We start from the raw sequence: 23,293 nt of genomic DNA, 5'->3' as shown, positions 1-23,293 counted from the left end.
CAGTGAGGTGCTAGTTATGAGGAAGTTAACTAGAATGGGAAACAGTAAAATGGGCTGTCAGATCCTTAACACTGTATTTGCTGGTTTGTACTTTGACCACCTAGGATTTCAAAACCAGGTAAATAGATACATTTTCTAAAATCATTTGCCTTCTGTCCCTGTAAAAGAGCATTGCGGTCCCACTTGCCTCATTATGTCAGAAAGCAAAAGTGAACTACATCAGACCCCTCAGTTATAGGGGAACACAATCATTCTGGTTAGCATCAGGAGGTACTGCTGGTTAGAAAGAGATAACCGGCTATTTTTATCTGTAGCCGCTCTTCCTCTGTCATGTTTGTACATTTCCTCCTTTTTGTAGTGATATCTTTTGATGCAATATTTTTTTTAAATGTCAAGTAATCTGGACGCTGAATTGTAGTCAGTCTGCAACCTGAGCTTAATTTAGAGCATTGTAGAGCTAATCTCATATGACACAGGTCCGTATAAGATATTTCAGTGTGCTAGGTTAGACAGTTCTACCTGTCTGTCACTTGTAGACATATTCCTTTTTCTGTTCTGGTTCACTTCCAGTTAGTGAATCAAGGTGAACTCACGACGGGTTTGGAAGCATCAGCTCTGGTTGGGGGTGGAGGGTGTTGAAAGAAGAAGCTGGAAAGGGGAGTTGAAGGGGAGGTAATTCTTAGAAATGCTCCATGAAGAATTCTTTGCAGATACAGAGTATGACAGATATTAATGTCTGCATACTAAACGTGTTGGACCATGTCCGAGCAAATCTAAAAATAACATGAAACGTCGCCATCAAGCACTGTTCTTGTCAGCTGAAATGGTAGGGTTTTTAGTTCAAGTTGCCACTAATCAAAGGAAGAAGGAAACTATGTTGAGCACTGCACCAGCAGACTTGTCCGGCAATTCAGCATCAGTAATTTTTTCGTATGAATTGACCAAGAAGAATATTTACGTTCTGTGAGAAATTTTTCTTTATGGAACAAAGTCGTGCCTTTATTTGGAACCATTAAGTATAAATCTTTACAGATTGTTTGTACAGCCACAGTTTAGGCATAGGTTAACTAAAATATCCTGGAAAGGCATTAAGACCATCTTGGTCATTCCTGAACAGGACAGGCTTTCTGCTCGTTTGGTTGGTCAGTCCCCTAATAAGATTGTGACTATTTCTGCTCAGTCGCATATGGCAGGTGCCCGTGGGTCTCAGATGTGCATTACAAGGCTTTCTTTGGCTACAGACGCACCCTTTCAGAAGCCTCATTGCAGTTAAAGTAAGGGATTCTGGAGTCCATTTGGGATCTCAGGAGGCCCACTGCCCTGAATAAATGGGGAAGCCTGTTCTGGAAAAGGAAAGCCCAGTGCATATGTGTGAGGGAAAGAAGAGATGGACTGGATGGATTACTGTGGTTGGTGAGAGGAGTGGAGTACGAACCATAGGCAAGAATCAAAGGTAATCACCTGATGTAACCATTGAGCCAGGTTGCCACCTCTGCTGCCAAGGACAGACTGAGCAAAGGTTGACATAGGAGCTAGAACTAAGGGTGACACAGTCATTGTAAGGCAAAGCTTCATGTGCCCCTGTGAACTGTGCCTACTAGTAATTATTCTGGTAGTTCCCAGCTACTTGCTTTATTGCTTTTAGAACCCAAGTGCTAAGATATCTGAGTATTTGAATGCATTCTGTGTGAGGGGCCTGTCATGGACCCATGACCAGAAAGGCCCTGAAGAAGTTACTTCCACAAGTTTTACTAAGTTGGAAAATCTTTCTCAGTGCAATAAATTGGAAAGGAAAGATCTGTATTAATTTTTAAAGAAGAGAGGCACTTTGCTGAGTCAGTCTGTCTTTCCATATAGCATCAAAGATTTCCAGTGAGCTATAATTATTCTGCCCTTTTATGTGATTGAACATTAATTTTTCATTTCCTGTCATTATACTTGCTATCTTCATGCTTTCTAATATTTAATCTTGTTTTATTGTCTGAACTTTAACATGTTTTGCTAATCCTTAGCCAAGAGGGACACATTTTGGGTTTTTTTCAGTCTTCTTGATTTCTCAGTAGTGTTTCAGTACACTGCTTACTGGGAGGAGGAAGGGCGGAGGAGAAGGAATACAGTCAATGGTGTTGGAACAGTTTGTGTAGTGTGGGGTGCTGAGAGCCATTGAACCAAACTGTAAACCCTGGATACAATGGAAACCACTTTAAGCCAGGAGGTGCTGTTGCACCCCAGCACCTCTAGTTCCAGCACCTATGAATACAGTCTTTTTGGGAGGGCGGGCAGAAAGGAGACAGAAATGTTTTGAGTCTTTTCTCTGTCCAATTTACCAGAGATGCTTTGGAAGTGAAGGGAGGAACCACTTTTCTTGTAGCTGATTTTGATGATGTGTTGATCTCTCCTATTATTATTATTATTATTATTATTACACCTCTACCCCGATATAACGCGACCCGATATAACACAAATTCTGATATAATGCGGTAAAGCAGTGCTCCGGGGGGGCGGGGCAAGTTCAATATAACGCAGTTTCACCTATAACGTGGTAAGATTTTTTGGCTCCCAAGGACAGCGTTCTATCGAGGTAGAGGTGTATTGCTACTACTGTAGAAGGCCTAGTCATAGACCAGGACCCCATTGTGCTTAGGGCTGTACACACACAGAACAAAAGGATGGTAAAATGTAGTTTTTGTTTTGTAATAAATCTGCTTGGCAACCATTTGACCATCTACTAGGATATCACACCATGGAAATTAAGGACTTCATGTTAGCTGAAGGGAAGAACTCAGATACTCCTTCACCAAAAGCCTAGGACTCTACCATTTGAACTGAAGGATAACCTGCTTTTGATATTAGCAGTATAGGCCTTTAGCACATATCTGAGTAATCCTGATTCCATCCAGTAGGCAGTTCCAACTGCTGGTTCCCTTTTATGTGCTTCCTCTCTCTCTACTAGACCAGACATCTCTGTACCTCCAAGATGCCTCTTTCTTTAATCTGCCCCTGTGACAGCTGCTATTCAGCTCCCAGTTCAGCCTATTTCAGTTAAAAGCAGCTAATCTGTTCCCCAGACATTAATAAGCATCATGGCTAGGCTGGGAAGGAAAGTGAGAGTTTATCTCTCACATGCTGCCTTGGGGAATAGTAGTGTGGTAGTACTTCAAAGGGAAAATGCAGCTTTCTCCTCTCCTAACCCCACTTTAAGACCAGCAATGCTGATCAGCACCACTGTGGAGATAGTGGGGCAACTTCTAATTGACCTAGGATGAGCTAGAAGATGGTTTTGTTCCGCAGCAGTTTAATTTAAAGGAGAACTTGACTGAAGCAGTCACACAATGTACGCTTGAAGTAATTTATGGAGAACAGGAAAAGACAGAATATCAAAGAACTGCATTAAGATTAATTATCCAGTTCACTGAAGAATTAGGTAATTTAAAATTACAGAGGTAAGAAAAAGATGTGAAACTGTTTGCCTGATTTTTTTTTTAATTTCCCCCTCACAAGTAATCTGAGATTTCAAGCAAGAGCATAGTAATTTAGGGGTTTTTCCCCCTGCTGAAACTTTACACAGAGCTAAATATTTCTCTTTGTGCTGGCAGCTCCGGGAAATAAAATTCTTCCTAAGTTAATGGGTATGTTGTAGATCAAGAGTGTTTTGTTTTGTTTTGTTTTTTGTTTGTTTGTTTGTTTAAACAACAAAATCCTACTATTTTTCAGTGACCTCGTGCCCAGACTGAGTGGACCTTACTCACCTAAAGAGTCAAAAATATTTTTTTTATGCTGCAGTACTCTTCAGTTTATAAAGACAACATAGCAACAACAACAAAATCTTATTATTCTACAGCGCCCAGGGGATAGAAGGCACCTTGTAGAATATATAAAAGATGTATGCTCTGTCTCAAGTTGCTTACAGTCTAATTTTAGATATGATACTTTAGAGCAACAAGTGGGAAGGAGGGGGAATAGAGAAAAGGATGAGATTTACAATAATAGATTATGTAGTAACCTGGGTTTTTTATGAGTACATCTGACTAGTGCTGCTACATTATTCGTTGTTTAATTTATTTTCCTTCCTGCTCATTTCTGTCACACTCCCTGGTTCTCTGACCGATGTTAGTTAGTGTTGTTTGAATGCCCCATGGAGGGAATGATTTGAATGATGAAAAAGAAAGGAACTGGTTGCAAGTGTGTTCCATGCATAGAGAGCTACGTGATAGATGGCACAAAGATGGGAGTGGGAGGAGAATATAGGAATTACTAGAGTGGTGGTTATCCATGGTTCATCTAGTCCAGTATCATGTCTCTGACAGTGGCCAGAACTGGATGCTTCAGAGATAGGTGAAAGAAACCCCAGAGTGCACAATTATGAACTAGTCTGCCCACAGGGGAAGTTTCTTCATAAATCCATGACAACAGCTGCCTTATATCATAAAACAGGAGCGTTACATCCCTTCTAAAAGTGGTTTTATCCTGTCTAATGTACCTGTGAATAGTTTTAGTTATCCAGATAAAAATCTGATTGTTTTCTTAATCCAGCTGAGATCTTGGCCTCAATAATGTCTACAGAAGTGACTCACACAGGCCAGGAACATGTTGTGTATCCAAAACCAAACAAAAAAAGAATTTCATCTTTTAGAAGTTGTTGCTATTCTTTTTAATTGAATGTTCCCCTGTTCCTATGTTATGAAAGAAGGTAAATAGAAGTGTCTGATTTACCTCGTCAGTGCCATCCATTATTTTGTATTCCTCTCATTTTTCTGTTTATTTCCTCTGTAAAATAAACAGTTAACGATCCCTTTAGTCTCTCTTCTTGCCTCTTACCATTTTGTCACCCAGCTCTGAGCCTGCTTTATTTTATTCTATCCTTTTTTGCGATGAGTGTGATCAGAACTGAACCCAGTATTTTAGGTAAGACGATACTATTGACTTACATAATGGCATTATAACATATTCAGAATTGTTCCCATTCTTTGAATCCTAACATTTTCTTTGCATTTTTGACTGCTGCAGCACATTATGCAGTGGCTCACAGGACTACATTGTCCTGGGAGAGTTTACATTTTATTTCATTAATTGTTCTTAGTCATTAAAACAGTTAAATATTTATGTTAAGGTTATTTTGACTCCTTTACCAGACACATTAGAGCAAAGGAGTGGCATGAAGAGAACAAAGGGCTTAATAATGAGGAATTATGCCAGCAAACACAAATACACACCTATTAACTAATATGAACAAACTTGCATCCCACTTCAAGACAGGTTATTTAATTTTCACGACCAGGAGTCATTAAATAGTACAGTCTGGAGAAAGTTACCTGGCAAATGTCCCTGCTAAGCAGATGTGATGTTTAATAAGGGAGACAATAAAGGGGAATCTGCTATGTGTGGATTGAAAAAAAAAGTTTGGAATTATAGCACTGGATGTGTTTAAAGAAATGTGATAAATTTGTGATAAATATGTATGAAAGCTTACATGCGCATGGTTACCATATTTAGAGAGAGAGAGTGTGTATTTCTATATTTAGATGTCTAGTGCCTGGGGGCCTGTAATATACTGCTGGGAACACTGAGAGCTGTGAGACACTGTACTATCTCTCTGCCTCGGCAATAGTGAGTTTTGCTGGTGATTAGACTGTATGTCAGCTCCCTGCTGCACCAGCCAGTCTTCCTCACCAGCAAACTGCTCAAGGCTCTCCTGGCCCAAACCTCACCTGGCAAGGAACAGTCAGTGAAGTCCAGCCCCACAGCTCTTCTTTGTTTCTTTGCAATGCATGGCCCCTACCACTGTGTATTCACAGGAGATATTAAGTTTGCTGCTTTGTTAAAGAGTCAGTACATCATAACTTGTTAATTTAATTGGGGTAAATACACCCTTCTCTTCAAACACAGCACTGAAATGGTTTATAGTAAAAGTAAAACAAATTTATTAACAAAAGACCATGGATTAAATGATATCAAGTGAAAGAGAGAAAGGTAGAGCAAGTAAAAAGAAAACATGCATCTAAAAGTCTAAATCTTTATCTGGCAAGATACAGTCTTTGTTCAAGATGGTTTCTTTTATCCACAGTCTCCGTTCCAGCTGTTTACTGGCCAGGAGCCATCACTGAGATCAAATTGCTTAAGATCTTCTTATCAGGTGCGGAGCTTGCCAAGCCAATTTGCGGCAGCCTCATCAGCAAAGTGCAGAGCCCTCAGACCACCATTAAATCTGGTCAGAAGGCAGTCAACCAGTGATGTGTAACATTGTCTGTCTCTGGCCACAACTGTATGTGGGAACCTCTCATTGGCTCCAGGTATGAAGGCTGGCTATACATTGACCCTGGACCATTCACAATCGGTTCAGAAAGGCCCATGAACAGCATGGGAAGTCAAAACTGGGTACACTCATGGCTGAGTCAGTTATAAGAGACTTGTTTCTGATGTCAGCTGCAGACCATTCTTCAAGCCAAGTAGTCATCACAGAGAAATCTGGGCAGGCTAGAGGGCCCACAATGGGTGCTTTGACAGCAAGCGTACTTACTCTTGGATGATCAAAAAGGTGTGTGTATTTGATCTTCTTAACCATTCTGGCTGTAGCATCCTCACAATGGATGTGCTTAATGGATGTGTGCTTATGGTACTGATGTGGGTTGAATCATACCAGCTATGGTGCACATGGTTGAGTATAGTTGTGTGTCAATCAACTTGATGTGAAGTGAATGGAGCCAGACCGGAGCACAGTATTCTGCTGCAGAGTAACAGAGGGCTAACCCAGATAATAGGAGTTTGCTCCCCTAGAAGTGCCAACCAGTTTGCTTAGATGGTTGTTCTGCCTCCTTACCTTAGCTGCAGTGTCCTCAGGTGGTTAAGATATGGGGAAGACCTCTCTAGGGTGACTCTGAGGTAGACTGTGTGGGATTTATGTTTCAAGCAATGAAATTAGGATAAATCACTGTTAATGCTGCATTCAGCTGCTGGCAATCCCTCAGCATTGAGCTGCAGTATTCTCAGGACTAGTCTGATGGCTCGAATGTTGCGGGAGGGGAGTGGAATTGCATCAGGAAAGTCGGCTGACAAGTGACCGAGGTTCAGCCCTAGAAAGGACTTTGAATGCATTTGCTGATTGGATAATCAGCTTCTCCGGTATGAACTTGGTACTCATGGGTTGTGTGATGAGAACACTGATCCATTGCCCCCGTCTCTTAAGATGGATTCTCTCTCTGTTATGTGTATTGTTGTGATGGGGAGTTCATCCCACACTAGCCCTGAAGGGGTTAAGGTGGCTCAGAAGGAGCCAATTAACCATATGGGCCACACCAGGGAGAGAGCTAGGGATTGAAAAAAGCTAATTGATGATGAAGCCCAGCTTGGCAGGAGCCGTCTGAGCTTGTATAAAGCCAGGAAGTTTGCAGCAGAAGGGGGATGCAGGGAGAGAGTCTGCAGTCACACTCTGGGCACAGAGAGGTGGGGCAGGAAAAAACCCAAGGGGAGTGAAAGCCCCATGATCCTTGCCATGTGGGAAGGGCTTACCCAGAGGAGTTTTGGGGAAGCAAGCCTGTGGAAGGCAGAGTAGGAAGAAGCGTGAGGATTGAGGCTGTTTAGACCTTGGCTGCTGATGATAGGGTCCCCTGAGCTGGATCCTGGAGTAGTGAGCAGGTCTGGGTTCCTCTAGCAGCCACTCGGAAGTAGCTCAGGACAGGTGAAGGCGGCATCTGGACAGTTGGTCCAGTGTGATGTCAGTGCCCCAGAAGGGGAGGACTGACTAGTGACCTGGTCAGAGGGCTGAGTCATGAAGAGGGAGCACCCCAAGACCCAGAGAGAGGCCAGGGTGCAAGAACCAATGGAAGGAGGCGCCAGACCAGGTGAGAGCTACCCCCAGATCCAGCCACAAGAAGGTGCTTCAGGAGTGAGTGTATCCCATTACAATCCCACAGGGATTTCTTTATTTTACAAGTCAGAAAGGCTTCCTGGGGATTCAGTCTCCTGTGTTTCTCTGGAGTGCAAGAACCATTGTTAATTCTCTGTCTCTTGAGTTCAGGAACAAGATACCCTCTACTGGTTTAGCTTGATAGCTTTATTTACTGCTCATATGTAAATTGAGGTAAACCCACATTCCATTGTCTAAGACAGACGTGTTTATCACCTGGGCTAGGCTGTCTTGTCTGGCTTAAACATCATGCTGAGGGAAGTCATAACTTCACATATAAGTTAACACATGCATTTTACAACAATATTAATAACTAGTGTGTTATTGGCTTTCATATGATACCTAACAAGGCATATTTTGTACAAGTATTATTGAAGTGGTGCATACAGTGAGAATATAGGGATGCTTTGGGTCACAAGGAGTCTGTCAGTTCTGGCAGATGTGAGATACAGCTGCTGTGGTGTGGTACTGAAAGAAAAAGTGAAACAGCACCAAAACCCTTACCAGCACTTTTATTTAGTTATCCAGATCAAAAGCATTAAGTGAAAATGCAATAACCTTATATGAGAATAAACACCAGTATAGGTGTTATGCTATATCAATAGGAAAGTTGATACAGACAACTGTTCCTTTAAATAACAGCATCCATGCAGTAAACTATTCCATCAGTGCATGGACATCAAGTCACTAACATGTCAATAAAGGTACAAGTCAACAATTTATTAATAAACCAGATTCTGGAACATTGAAAGGGACACTTAGGAAACACAACCGATAATATGAAGGAGGAACTGGTTTTGTCTTTAATTCTGTGGGAGAGGTGCTGCCACATTTACTCACATTGAGCAGTACTTTACTCTGTGAGCAACCCATTAACTTTAAGGTAACTATCCACAGAGTAAGGTACTGCTTAATCTGAGTAAGAGTGGCAGAATCTGGCCTTGTGGCATTTGAGCATACGCAACAAAACATTTCTAGCATTGCTAGAACTGGAGTTGACGTGGTGTCATAAACAATGATAGTTTGAAGCCACCTACTATATTGCTGGGATATGAATGACTGTTTCCAGAATAGGTGCCAAGTCCAGATGTCATGTAGAATAAGAAATAGTTCATTAAGACATACTCAAACGGGAGACGTGTGCATATAGGACATTTGTTATTGTGTTCAGAGCTTGCTCTTATTTTCATTCCAAGCTGAAAGAGGACAAGGATCTTGCATCGTAGTGTGCTCCAAAACTCAGACAGGCAGTGAACAGGTGGTGCATTGTTTGTGAGGTTATATCATGGACACCATTTGTCCGCTCTTAGATTTATGTAACCAGTAGAGTACCAGGCTAGATACAAGAGAAGGGGTATTTATGACTTACTGTTAAAGCCTCTCACTCTTCCCTTTCTGGATATACGAGATTAGGATTTATATAGAAATGTTTAAAGATAGCTGTCAGTTTTCCTTGTTCCCCGTGGAGTGCCTGTTAGTTACAGTATGTGACAAGTATCCTGAGAAGCAACTGATGGATCATTTGCACAGATACACAAATATATTCCAGTATGGACTCGGATGGATTGGATGGTGGGGTTGAACCGTTGGATGGACTGCTCTGCATTCAAATAACCAGGCCATAGAATACGCTGCAGGGTTACAGCAGGTTGTGTAGAAGTTGGTAACTCTACAAGCTTCCTGTTGGGTGGTGGAACAGAGAGTGAACCTATCACTTGCAAAAGCAGGATGCCTTATCTGGCTTGTCGCTAATGCCTTCTCACTACAGCCAGGGAAGTTGCTCCCCCAAATCCAAACAACACAGTTCCCTTAAAGTGATCCAGGGTCAGGCCTCCATCCAGGTACCCACGTCAAATATGATGAAAATTTCTGTAAATCTTATTTCATCATATAAAAGAAAAGGTTCTACCAGTCCCAAAGGATTGGGCACATTATCTCCCAGGTTAATGAATGTTTCAGTTCTTACCCAAATATGCACTATAGCCAATTCTTATTAACTAAACTAAAATTTATTAAAAAACAAAAGAGAGAGAGTATGTTAGAAGATCAATATACATACAGACATGACTTCAATTCATTTAGGTGCAGATTCACAACAGAGATAGTGAGCTTTGTAGTTGCAAAGGGTTCTTTCAGAAATTGTTCATAGTTTATAGTCCAATGTCCAAATATAATATTCAGGGCGTACCAATATAACTGGGACCTCAGTCTTGTAACTCAAACGTCCCCCGATGAAGCCTAAGCAGATCTGAGATGACAGAATCAGTATCCAAGGATCTTTTATACAATTTCATGTCTTTTGACAAGTTGGAGTTCCTCAGGGAACAAAAGGTAATTAGGATGACTTCGAAGGAAGTGCATCACTAGTACTTAGCTATACGAATTAACATAAGACCATTTGCTTGTTCCTCCACCATTCACAGTACATTTCAAAGAGAGATGAATACCGAGATATCCCGTGTTTACAATTCATTTAAATTATATCAGAATACAGCATAGACAGGGACTGTTGATTACATTGTCAACCCTACTCATACATTATGTAAATACACAAAAACACAAACATTATCTCCCCACATGTCTTTTGAGGGTTATTTATTTTGCAGGATATTTAACCGTTTCTAGCCACACGTCACAGTGCTAATGAAGGGCCATATCTACCATACCTATGTGACTGGAGAGCATAATCCGCAGGCACTTTGGAAGGAAGTGGGGTTGATGGCACAGAGAAGGAAACACTCTCTCCCAGGTGGGCCTCTAAGAGGATATTATATTAGCAGGGGAACAAAGAGAGTGAGAATTTGATGGACTGACACAAACACCTGAACTCTAAGATCTAAATGAACTTGCTTAACCTGATGAATCTACAAAATTGTACGTTATCAGACTTGGCTGTTGTCCAGGGCTAGATTGTATAGGACTTTATATCCTTCATTGCACTGAAATGTCTATTTTTGAGCAAACGTGTTCTATTTAAGAGTTTTTAAAATGTAACCTGTGGCCCCTTATTCTGGTCACTCCTCGTGGCCACTAAGGTTTCCCTGAGTTGTGCTATAGGAGAATAAGTCCTCCAACAAGTGTAGAGATGCCACACTTCCTGTAGACTCTAGATGCCGGCACAGGTGCTGGAACTAGGGGGTATGGCTTCACCCGCTGGCTTGAAGTGGTTTCCATCATATACGTTTGATTCAATGGCTCTCATCACCCCCACTATATAAATTGTTCCAGCACCAATGGATGCAGGCTGTGGTTTCCTAGGACACTTCATGCTGAGACAGAAACCCTCACTTCAGAGCACAAGGAAGCATAGGGCACAGACACAGACCAATGGACACTGCTACTGAAAATCTGATGGTCTCAGATGCTTGGAGCACATGCACACCCACAGTGAATAGCCCAAAGGGATGACACATCTCGAAGAACTCCAATTTCCAGAAGGTAAGTAACATTAATTACATGTTGGATGAAAAGTTCCACAAGCCTTAAGAAAAAGGCTAAAAGAACAGCTATGAAACATGACAGTAAATGGTATCATTCAGAGAATAGAACCACCAACCAATTGGGTTCACTCCTTAATGAAAAATGAGGGGAACAATGGCTGTGTATGGACCCTAAGGAGTGAACAAAAACATAAAAAGAGAAAACTTCCACTTGGCCTCAAAAAAGTGAACTGTTGTCTGAGATAGCAGGAGCCAAATTATTCAGCAAACTAGTTGCTTCATTTGGATTTTGGCATATCCCCTCAGATACTCAGAGCTCCAAGATCTGCGCTTTCAACCCACCATTTGGCACAAACTACTTCCCAAGACACTATATTCGGTTCCAGAAGTATTTCCCCGTACAATGAGCCAGATGTGAGAGGAATTAGCAGGTGTGAAAGTGTACATTGATGATGTAATAATTTTGGGGCAGCACTGCCATTGAACATCAGGAACAACTGAAGAAAGTATATGGAAATTGCGAGAGCTAATAACCTTAAGGTGAATAAGGCCAATTTCAAGCAATGGAAATAACATACTTGGGAGAGAGACTGACCTCCAAGGGAATCTTGCCCAGTGAATCAAAGATTGAAGCAATACTGAACATATTGAGACCCGAAGATAGAAAGATAATTCAAAGGCTGCTAGGTGTGTTGAATTATGTCAGCAAATACATGCCTACCTGTACTGCACACACAGTTCATCTAAGACATCTCACAAGGTCACCAAATGAGTGTAGATGCCTAATGTGATTTAAAGCACATTCTGATACCAGCTCCAGTGCTGCAATTTTTTGACTGATTGAAAGACATTAAACTCTCCACAGACACCTTGAAATGAGAGCTGGGAATAGTAGTATTTCAGTATCATGGAACTGATTGGTTGCCAGCCTCAAATGCATCAAGGGCTGTGACAGCTGCAGAGAATATATAGGCACAAATTGAAAGAGAGACATTAGGTCTGGTGTATGGATGTACAAGATTTCATGACTTTCTCTGTGGTCATATCTTAAAAGCAGAAATTGGTCACAATCCATTGATTGCAGTACACAAAAGGGACTTTGTGAGGCATAACCAAGAATACAGTGACTACTTTTGAAATTACAAAAGCATGATGTGATCCTGGAGTTCTAACCTGGATGCCACTTAGTAAGGGTAGACACATTATCAAGATCATATGTTCCATCTGACAATATACAGCCTGATGATCTGGAACCAGCAGTTAACATACATGTGAATATGCTAAGTGTCACATGGTGTATTTTTAGGCTAAAGATAAAATGATGTAAGCAGAGATACAAGTGATAAGTAAAGGAGGAAAAAACCATTTTCCACCTGCCTATTCCCTATCAGTGATCTCAGAAGTGCTCTTGAAGGGAACACAGATTGTGGTTCCCACAGAGATGAGAAGGGAAATATTGGACCAGATACATGAAGGACACCTGGGAATGACCAAATCAAAAAGGGAGAAGTTTTATTGTGGCCACAGATGAACAGTGACATTGAAGAAATGGTGAGCGGGAGTGGAACATGTCAGAAATATAAAGATTCCCAGCTGAAAAAACCAATGGTACCATATGAACAACTTGAGATTCTATGAGACAAAGTTGGAATTCACATGTTCATCTTGAGAAGACATGATCACGTATTTATAATGGAGTACTTACCCAATTTCCCAGAAGTAAACACACTTGAAGATACCACAGCAGCACCAATAGTCAGGCATCGTAAATCTGATTTGCACATCATGGAATTTCAAGAACAATAACTGGCAATGGACCACAGTTCAAGAATAGGGATTTCCTGGACTTTGGTAAAATGTATGGCTTTCGAAAATCATGAGACATCTAGTCCCACATACTGTGAGATCAATGGATGATCTGAATGTGGACTATGTATACTGAAGAACTTGATCAAAAAAGCAGTGGATGCAAGAGAAGATCCATACTTAGCACTACTCAGCTATAGCACTACATTGCTGCAATGTGGAAAGTCATCCACTGAACTCTTCTACAACAGACATATAAATACTTGATTATCAGGTATGGGACAATGGAAAGGATGATTAAGAAGTTTTTGATAGTGAGGGGAAAAACTGGGAAAGTACAACCAGACAGATACAATAAAGGAGCAAGACCCCCTCCACAGTTAAAAAACAAAGTGAGAATTTGGCAAGATGGACACTGGCCAGTCCAAGCTACAGTGATCAAAGAGGAGTCATCTAACTTGTACTCCGTGATCACAGAGGAAAGCAAAATCTTACAAAGGAATTGTACGTATCTGCTCAAGATACCTGAAAACTTGGCCGAGACAAATGAAGTGAGAGCAGACATACTAGCTGAAAACAATTCACAAACTGTGACCCTGTTGTTGAGCATGAGACTGAACAGCTTGTTACAGGCAAGAACTTGTCTAAAGAGAGTTTGCAATACAGCAGATTGAGATGTGTTAGGGTTGTGTTTAAGCAACCGTAAGATTTAAGTCAGTTCAGAGTGCAGGAGTGGGCATGGGGTGCTGGCTCTGGGAAGGGGCTCAGGGCTGGGGGTTGGGGCGCGGGCTCCAGCCAGGCGGCACTTACCTTGGGAGGCTCCCGGTCGGCGGCACAGTGGGGCTAAGGCAGGCTCCCTGCCTGCCCCGGCCCCACGCTGCTCCCAGAAGGGGCCAACACACCCCTGTGGCCCCTGGGGGCGGGAGCACGTGGCTCCGCGAGCTGCCCCTCTCTGCAGGCACTGCCCCCGCAGCTCCTATTGGCCGCAGTTCCCCATTCCAGGCCAAAGGGAGCTGCAGGGGTGGTGCTTGCAGGCAGGAGCAGCATGCAGAGGGAGACCCCTGCCCTCCCCTTCCCCGGGGCCGAGGTGGTGCGCTGGCCAGTTCTGGGAGCCGCATGGGGCCGGGCAGGCAGGGAGCAAGCCTGTTTTAGCGGCAGCCCCACTACACCATCGGACTTTTAGCGGCCAGAGATCATGATCAACTGGGAGTCTCCAGGATCGACCAGTCGATCGCGATCGACCGGTTGGTGACCACCGTTTTATAGTGTTTTTTTAGTTCAGTCAGGAAATTTAAAACAGGGAAGATGTGCTGTAGTGTAGACTAAGTCCTCCAGGGAATGGAGAGATGCCACTCTTCCTGCAGACTCTAGATACTACCTTCAATTTCCTGTGACATGCTTTCTGTTGGGGCAGAAACAGAGAAACCCAGAACAAGGCAGTTGCAGGCTGCAGTTACACAGAATAGTAGAAACTTTTGTTACTTCATTTTCGGTACATAGTTCCTGCTCATAATAAAGTGTTTATCTTAACACCACTTTGGGACAAGCAGATCATTCCCTTAGGCCTTTGACTCAGTGCTCCGGGCAAGAGATGTTTTTCACCACCACTCTAGATCTGCAATATTAGGGTTTGGTTTTGTTCACTTTCCTCTTGGGATTTCAAAATCTCTTGTGATCCTTTATAGGTGGCAAATGCATGCCTGTTCTTTCTTGGCCCACAATTCTGATCTGAATAAAGTTCATTAGCATGTTGATAGGTCCCTCAGGGAGGGGGCCGTTGCATGTGTGGGAGAGAAAACAAATTTCCTTTTCACTCCCCATCCTGCTTCTAGAGTGATTACAGTTTTCCATAATCAAATCTATATCCAATATGGTTTCATGACAGATGGTATCCAGTCTATTACATAGTGTTTACTGATTTTTTTCTTCCATTACTAGCTATCAAGCTCACAAACTTTAAACTCAGCAGCTTGCAAAGGATACTTACTGTAATTCAAATTCTCCAAAATGTGAGAAAGCATGGAATTTAGAATGTAATAGTCACCAGGGCTAAATATGTAAAATCATTGATAACCATTATGTTATGTTAGGATTTTCCCATGTGATTCCAAATTATTGTGTTGATGTGTAGAAATCTGTTTATAAAAATCTCCAAACTTCTATTGCAAAACTTTAATGTGCATTGTTGCATCTCTGGAGGAGTGAGGACTATATGGACTTTTTCATTCTAATGCTTCATTTTTCAATAAATAAATCACAGTGAGTTAGTAAGTACCAAATACAGTTCATTGTCTCTCTCTTTATTAATCTCTTGAGCCTGTAAGTACTTACTGCTGGTGGTCACGCAGATGTTACATAATAGTGAATGGGCATGTCTTCTGTAGTTTAATGCTTAAAGTATCATATTGTTCACATTTTTCAAATAAAGAGCAAAATCTTTAGATGGGCTACTGCTAAGCTCAGAATGCAGGAGATTTCAACTATTGTCAATACATATTAGGAACAGAAAAAATAAGATCCCCCAAATTATTTGATACAGAAATTGAATTAGTCACTTTTAATAATTAAAATTGATAGGATGAAGATTCTGACGATTAGCAGAGGAGTAACTATTGATAGTAATTTGGTCTACATCAGAAAGTTTTTTGCAGTTGAATAAAAGCATCTGAACTTCTTTCCTAGGTTAACTTGACATCTGCTTGAATGGTCTTTCTTCCCAATGCTTCCCTTAAAAAAAATTCAGAATGTTCCTTGATCCATATTATTTTTCTCAAAACATCAGCGTTTTTTAGCTTTCTGGTCATTCTGTTTTAAGTGTGGGAATGATGACATTCCCTAACCATCACTAATAAGAGTCCCATGGCCTAAAATTCTAGACACAGAATTGAATATATATATCTTTATAGAATAGAACATGTCACCAAGTTTCACATTCTTGCTTTTATAAGTAATTAATACTAATAAAGCAGTTTGGACTTTCAGCCTGAGCTATTTTTTCTCAAAGTGCAAGTCTTGTGTCTTGGGGGAGAGGGAGGGAGTAGCTGACTTTTTCTAAGAGAAATGCCAACAAATCTACCAAGAAAGGGATGTTTTCCCAGCAATCCTATGGTCTAAAAATTATTATTTTCTAGCAGTAGTGTTGTCGCTGGTTTGTTGATCTAGCAGTGATTTATTAGGTTTGGTCCACAACTGAACATAGGAAATCTTGGGCCATGGATCAGGGTCATGCTTTTACTTGTCTTGAAATAAAACTGAGCAATGTAACTAAACTTATAGAATTTTAGTTAATAAACAGTGAATGAATATGTTTTTGGCATTTTGCTGAACGAGATTGAGATTTCTTGGAGAGGTTGTAAATTATTATTAATAATACTGCAGGTAGCAGGTTATTCACTGAATTCCACAAAGATAGGAAAACAGATTGTCTTATAGAGCAGAGGATTGAAAATATTAAGAGTGACTATGGAAGTAATCCTCAATCACTTGTATTTTGGAACTATGTTACTTGCTGCTGAAGTTGTTTCATGTAAATAAACTGGGCATGATGTTACAGCGACTCCCAATAGAAGCTATTATCACTATTGTTGTACATTTTTCTAATGGAAAATTGAGAGGTGTGTTTAAAAAAAAACTGCATTTTTTTCTCAGATCCTTCTGATGATGAAGAAATGGAAAAATCAACCAACACAAGTAAACCAGTGCAGCCTGACTCAGACTCCGAGTCCAAACCTGCTACATCAAAGAAAAGAAAACAGGTTGGTAAGATTTGTGACTGTATTGATCATAGAGATAATAATACATAATGAAATCAGGCTTTTCACCCTAAATAAATGGTGCGTTTCTCCACTTACTGTCCTGATCTCTTGCTTAGTACTGCTGTGTTGCCTGCATTATTTGGAAACGATTAGGTTCCAATCTTAAGAGATTTCAGTCATAACTTTAGTCTCATTTTATACAGGTACAATAGGGCACAGAGCCCATCTCTTTCCCCAGGCTTGAGTCAGGTGACTGTGCAGTGGTGTAGGGCTAAGTGATGTGCCAGTCTTTTAATGTTGACATTGCCTGAAGAGTCTTATAGTTTATTATTTAAATATTGTACAGCACCGAGAGAGACAACCAGAATCTGCCCTCATTGAAATGGCCCTTAGACTTGAGTAAGGAATGATTGGGTCCCAGGTGATGGACATTGTTAGAGCCCAGTTTTGCAAAATGTTGAGCACCTTCAACTCCCACTGAAACCAGTAGGAATTGAGGATGCTCAGCACTTCACAGGATGTGCTTAATAATAAAAGATGCAGGAAGCTCACTGACTAACCTGGCAAGTAGGCAGAAAGAAGATTCATCCATAACACACTATGGAGTTTAAAAGGTCTCCTAGTATTGTTGCCTTCAAGGTATCATACACGGGAGTGACCTGGATGGATATAAGGGATTAGGAATGAGATAAGAATCTTTCTGCTTTAGGTCATCAGTTTTCAATTTGGCCCAGGTCAGTAGTAGCTACCAGTTCTAGCTGTATGATGGCTATCCAGTGGCATAGGTGAAATAAGCTTGTAGTATCATTCCCGCTTGTGATGGACAAGTGTCAGAAACACCACTGGCATTTATTGCCACCTTTTTTGGTGGTCTCTGCAGAGGCACCAAGGACTGAATGAGCCATGGACAGTGAACTTCTGTCCACTTCCTGTTCATGATGGGGGCTCTTTGGCTGAGTAATGTGGGGGAGGCTTACGCTACCATTGCCCATCCTGTACCTGTGCTGCAGATAAACAGAGGAGTTCAAGGCTGTTAGTACAGCAACTTTTGCCACCACTAACTACAGTTTAACATTTAAAATGAAATAACAGTCATTGCAAAGAATAAGCGTCTGTACATGTAGCACTGCCTCCTACTGGAGGGAATTAGACTGCTTAACTGTGGCCTAGGACAGTGGTTCTCAACAGGGGGTCCGTGAACCCTTTTGGGTGGCCGGGGGGCCCCACGGTTAAAACCCAGAGCCCATACCCCATCACGTAGGGCTGAAGCCAGGACCCGCAGAGTTGAAGCCCTGATCCCCGGCACCCCCCACGGGGTAGCCCTGAGGGCCCGGTGTTTTTGGCGCACACCCCACCCCCCCCCAACTACACTGCAAGAGCAGGGCAGTCCCGGGGAAGCTCCACCCCTCCACCTCTTTTCCCCGCCCCCTGGCCAGGTTGGAGGTGGGAAGCTGGAGCCGGGCACGGGCAGTGCAGGGCAGCTGTTGCTCTGGCTGGTGCCATGGAGCAGGCAGCTGCAGCGTTCCCTCATCTCCTGCTGCTGCTGGTGCAGGGGGTTGAAACTGCTCCTCAGCTCGCAGCCCCCTTTGCTCACGTGGCTGGTAAGAGCCGCCTAGGCAGGGGGACCCAGTTCCGTGGCTAGCAGAGCCCTCGAGGAACAGGAACCACAGGGGAGCTTTCTCAGCACACAGCCCCTAGTACCCTTCTCCCTGCACCCTGAGCTCCTCTCACCCCCGCCTGCACACAGCCCCTAGCTACCCCCCCCGCCTGCACACAGCCCCTAGCTACCCCTCTTCCTGCCCCCTGAGCTACCCCCCCGCCTGCACACAGCCCCTAGCTACCCCCCCTGCCTGCACACAGCCCTAGCTACCTCCTCCCTGCACCCTGAGCTACCCTCCGCCTGCACACAGCCCCTAGCTACCCCTCTTCCTGCCCCCTGAGCTGTTTTCAAACTTTTTGAGCTGAGCCCCCCACCTTTGAGTTATAATTTTTGGTTGCCCCCCTCCCCCAACCCAGACTGGTAGGTGGCCTGCAGAGGTAAGTCCGGGTAGAGGTGGTGCTACCTCCATGGACCCTGCCGTGCAGAGTTGGCTCGAGCCCCGCTGGCCCCTGCCCATCCAAAATAGAAGTCAAACTACACCCAAGCCTGAGCTCCCCTCTCCCCCGCTGGGCCCTGGAGTTTTTATAGCATGTTGTAGGGGGCCTCAGAAAGAAAAAGGTTGAGAACCCCTGGCCTAGGACATGTACTGCTAACAGAGATCTTTGTTTAGTTTAAGAAGTAGAAGCCTGGATTTTGGAGCAGGAGGGCTCTGAGTTTTAGCCCCACAGCAGCTATGATGCTCCATGTGGCAATGGTGTGCGGCGTCATGAGGCCACAAATTCATTACAGTATCACACAGCTCTTTTGTTGCAAGAAAGGTTGCTAATCAGATATGTTTACAGAGGTGCCTATAATTTTAATGTATGTATTTCACTTGAATACTGCATTTCTGGTGCATATTAAATTGCAGATTTAATCCACTTCACTCCTGTCTAATCAACAGTCCAGAAGCTATTTTGTTGTGGCCTTTGTGTATGGAAACCAGTCAGGAGAGAAATGAATGGAATTATTAACATATATATTTTCAGTCCACAGACTATTTTGATAGTTTAATTAATTCATAGACTGTCTGCAGACCCACAATGAAAAGAATAATTTGTCTCCATTTTAAAGCAGGAGGTTGAAATGTTTATTTTGTCAGTAACTCCCAAATTCAGTGGATGGCCTAATTGGAATGTAAACTTTCTCTCTCTCTCTCTCAGACACAAGAATGTTTTCACTTTACATTTTGGTTTTTCAGTAACTTGGCGACATGTGAAGAGATGTTGCATTAGAAACATAACACAGGAAACATTTTATGTTCTGTCTGTGATTAACAAACATGGAATTCATGGCATTTTATTTCATAAATCAAAGGTCTCCGCACAAATTTCCTGTTTTTCTGCATTTTTAAAACTTCTGTCTAAAAATAGCACAAAAATATGCAGAGTACATGGAGCCAGGTCAAAATCAGTGGCTAGTCTGCACAGTACAATTCAGAAGGAAAAAATGCAAATAATTTTTTTAATGGAGATTTGCAAAAAGCTGCTGAATGAGGAAGAGTAGGCGAAAACTTGCAGAAGGGTCTGAAGCTCTGTCTAGATAAGATGCTTAAACTACTGAAGTTTCCAAACCACCAACAAAGGACACGCATAAGCTTACAGCCATTCACAGTAATTAGGTTAATCCGAACATCTCAGTTATATGTGGTGTGGAGTTGTTGTGTCTGAATAAATTATAATTGTATTCCTGGGCTCATCAGCTCACCAGGCCTACACTGCTCCACTACCAAAGGAGTCTTGTGCATCTAAGTGGAACAAAATAGTCAATGAGTCTAGGTTAGCTTCAGTGGAAAATCATTAAAAATAATGGTTCTGTGTACATGTTTCAGTGGAAGACTAGCAATGGAGAGACAAAAGCTATAGTCCATACTGTGACAGATATGGCCATTTCCTGCAATATCCTGGACAGACCTTACTGAATTAAGTTTACGTATCTTGGGAGTTCATTGTATTAAAAATGCAAATGTTTATGTATTATTGTGGGATTGTATGTACATCTCTAAAGGGGAGACATGACTTAATGCCAACCCTGGGAAGTTGTTATGAGAGCTTCAAAGGACTCTTAACAATGGGCCAAACGAGAATGAATTTTTAGTTGAGTGGGTTTTATAGGAAATACTTTGGAGGAGGGGAATGCAAATTCCCACCTCCGGATCCAATCTTTTGAAGCTACGTCCCAAGGAGAAACTCCTTGTCTGCTGATTAACTGTTCCCAGGGTCCCAATATCAAAGGCCCAAAGTGTATAATGGAGTGACTCTCAGATTCATGGGTGTTCTTATTTTGAGCAAAAGGTGTTATGAACCTGTTACCACAGGAAAATTCATGTGTGTTTTGAAGGACTGATTCCTACCAGGACCCTTCTGGAGTTAGGGCGATCCATAGGCACCGACTTCCCCTCTGCCCAGTGGGTGCTCGCCCCCCTGGCTCCGCCCCACCCCGCCTCTTCCCGTCACTGCACCGCCCTCATCCCACCCCCATTTCACCCCTTCTCCAAAGTCCCCGCCCCATCCCGCCTTTTCCCACCCAAGCCATGCCCCTTTCCCGCCCCCATTCCACCCCCTTCCCCCAAGTCCCCGCCCCTGTCCTGCCTCTTCTCCGCCTCCTCCCCTGAGCACACCACATCCCCGCTCCTCCCCCTCCCTCCCAGAAAGTCCTAAGTGCCGCTAAATAGCTGTTAGGCGGCAGGGGGGTGGGAAGCGCTGGGAGGGAGGGGGATGAGCAGGGACATGGCACGCTCGGGGGGGGGGAAAGAAGGAGGCGAGGAGGGGGGAGCTTGGCTGCCGGTGGGTGTGGAGCACCCACTAATTTTTCCCCATGGGTGCTCCAGCCCCGGAGCACCCATGGAGTCAGCGCCTTTGGGGTGATCTCTGGTAAGCTTATTAGCATGTGTGTAGGTTCTTTTATTGTTTTAATATGTTTTTTTCTCTAACGTTTTCAATAAGACTAGCTTAAGAATAAATGTTCTTGCTCATGAAGAGCTGTGTGGTACCTTCTACCTGTGGGCAGTTACGCTGCTTATTTCCTCTAAGGAGAAGGCAAAGCAGGCCTGCTTAGTCAGTCTGATTTGCTGGAGAATTCACAGTGTGGTCAAGGAACTATGCAGCCTGGAAAACCCGCAGTCAGAAGGGAGAGAGACTGGAGTCTCCTCCTAAGAGAGGTGACAGCTGAGAAGCCGGGAGCCTAGAGTGGGTGCTCTTGCTTCACCACAAGGGTCAAAATACTTGCCCTGAGCTATGACACATACATCTTGAGGGGGGAGAGAAAAACAAGAAACTCATCAAACTGGTTTGGGCCAGCAAGTTTAGAATCAGTCTTGTGGGTGGGGTATATATGGGAGTCTGGACAAGAAGAGAAAAACTTAGGCTCACAGGAACAGGGAGGTGAGTTGCCTGGGCATTATATTTGTACAGCATCTAGCACAATGGTCTCCTGATCCTAAAGATGCTACCACAATAGAGTAACTTATAGCAATAATTGTTTGCAGTGTTGTTGTAGCCCTGTTGGTCCCAGGATATGAGAGAGACAAAGTAGGTGATGTAATAGCTGTTATTGGACCAACTTCTGTTGGTGGAAGTTACAAGCTTTTGAGATACACAGAGCTTCCACCAACAGAACTTGGTCCAATAAAAGATATTATCTCACCTACCTTGTCTCTCTTACAACAGCGATAACAGCATAGACAATGGATCCAAAACTTTGTGACCTGCTGGATTGAGATGAAAGAGGTGGGGAATGGACGAGAGAGAGATTTCCCTTTGCAGGCTCCATTTATAATCTCGGCCAGAGTTAGGAAGATGGGTTGACTTTAATTTAGTAGTTTAACACATGCTGCCCATATGAGAATCATAGTCATGGTGGCAGCTGTTAGGGGCTGTTAGGACTAAGCCCCATTAATAATACCCAGCTAGCAGCTACACCTGCAGTTCTCAAACTGTTGTTATGTACCACTGATGGTCCATGAGCTACCACTATATTTAATTTTCCTGTGACCTCTGGACATGATCTCTCTAATTTGCCACCTTTACAAACTGAGTGCTCATATACTGATCATCCTAAATACATACAAGTGGGGAGACATGAACCAAGGAGACATTTCATGGACTAAAAAGCCAATCTTCATGGAATTAAATGAAGAACAGCATAGAGCAAAATTTGAAAACATCTCTTGAAAAATGTTACATTATAAACATAAAAAAAAGGAAATCAGAAATACAGAAAAATCATTATTTCCAGTTATTCTCTCCTATCTGTATGGTATAGGTCACCAGCTGGTTGGTCAGGTTGTACCCAATTATTACAAAGGCCTGTTTGGCAAAGTTAGAATGAGTTCTTTTTGCGGATACAGACTAACACGGCTGCTACTCTGAAACCTGTTAGAATGATTGTCTCACACAATAATAGAGATTACATGTATTTACTTTTTGAAAGCTCTGTTCACTTTTTCCTTCTGATTTTTTGTTGTTGTATTAAACATGCTGTAAACCAGATGATAAAGGTGTGCCTATGACTCGTATGTTTCAGGTTTCTGTGCTTTTTTTCTGTTCTGTTACACCAGTGTGAATATGAAGTCGTTCCAGAAGTTACTTCAGCTTTACACCACTGTAACAGAGCAGAGTTTTACCCCAAACCTGTACATATTATTTTTTTTCTCTCTCTATCAGTATCTGAATCTTTGTACCCAACTGCTGCCCCCACTCCATCATGTTCTGTGGTAATAATATCTCTCATGATCAATCTCTTTTTACAA

At 42.6% G+C, this 23,293-nt stretch overlaps 1 protein-coding gene across 5 annotated transcripts in view; it reads left to right on the top strand.

Moving 5' to 3' along the window:
* Positions 1 to 23,293, top strand: part of CMSS1 (cms1 ribosomal small subunit homolog) — a 358,782-nt gene that overhangs the window by 308,746 nt on the left and 26,743 nt on the right. For 4 of the 5 annotated variants that reach the window (XM_026658994.2, XM_026658996.1, XM_026658995.2 and 1 more), the window contains exon 2: positions 16,798 to 16,904. In XM_026658994.2, coding sequence (XP_026514779.1) covers positions 16,798 to 16,904 — 107 coding nt within the window. Of the gene's footprint in view, positions 1 to 6,083; positions 6,134 to 16,797; positions 16,905 to 23,293 lie in introns of those variants that run through there. The other variant, XM_026658998.2, reaches the window with a different exon arrangement.

The sequence above is a fragment of the Terrapene carolina genome, unplaced genomic scaffold, assembly GCF_002925995.2.
Source record: "Terrapene carolina triunguis isolate 2854851 unplaced genomic scaffold, T_m_triunguis-2.0 Scaffold558, whole genome shotgun sequence".
In the NCBI taxonomy this organism is placed as follows: domain Eukaryota; kingdom Metazoa; phylum Chordata; order Testudines; family Emydidae; genus Terrapene; species Terrapene triunguis.
Note: the sequence above shows the minus strand (reverse complement) of the source record. Positions and strands in the feature narration are given on the sequence as shown.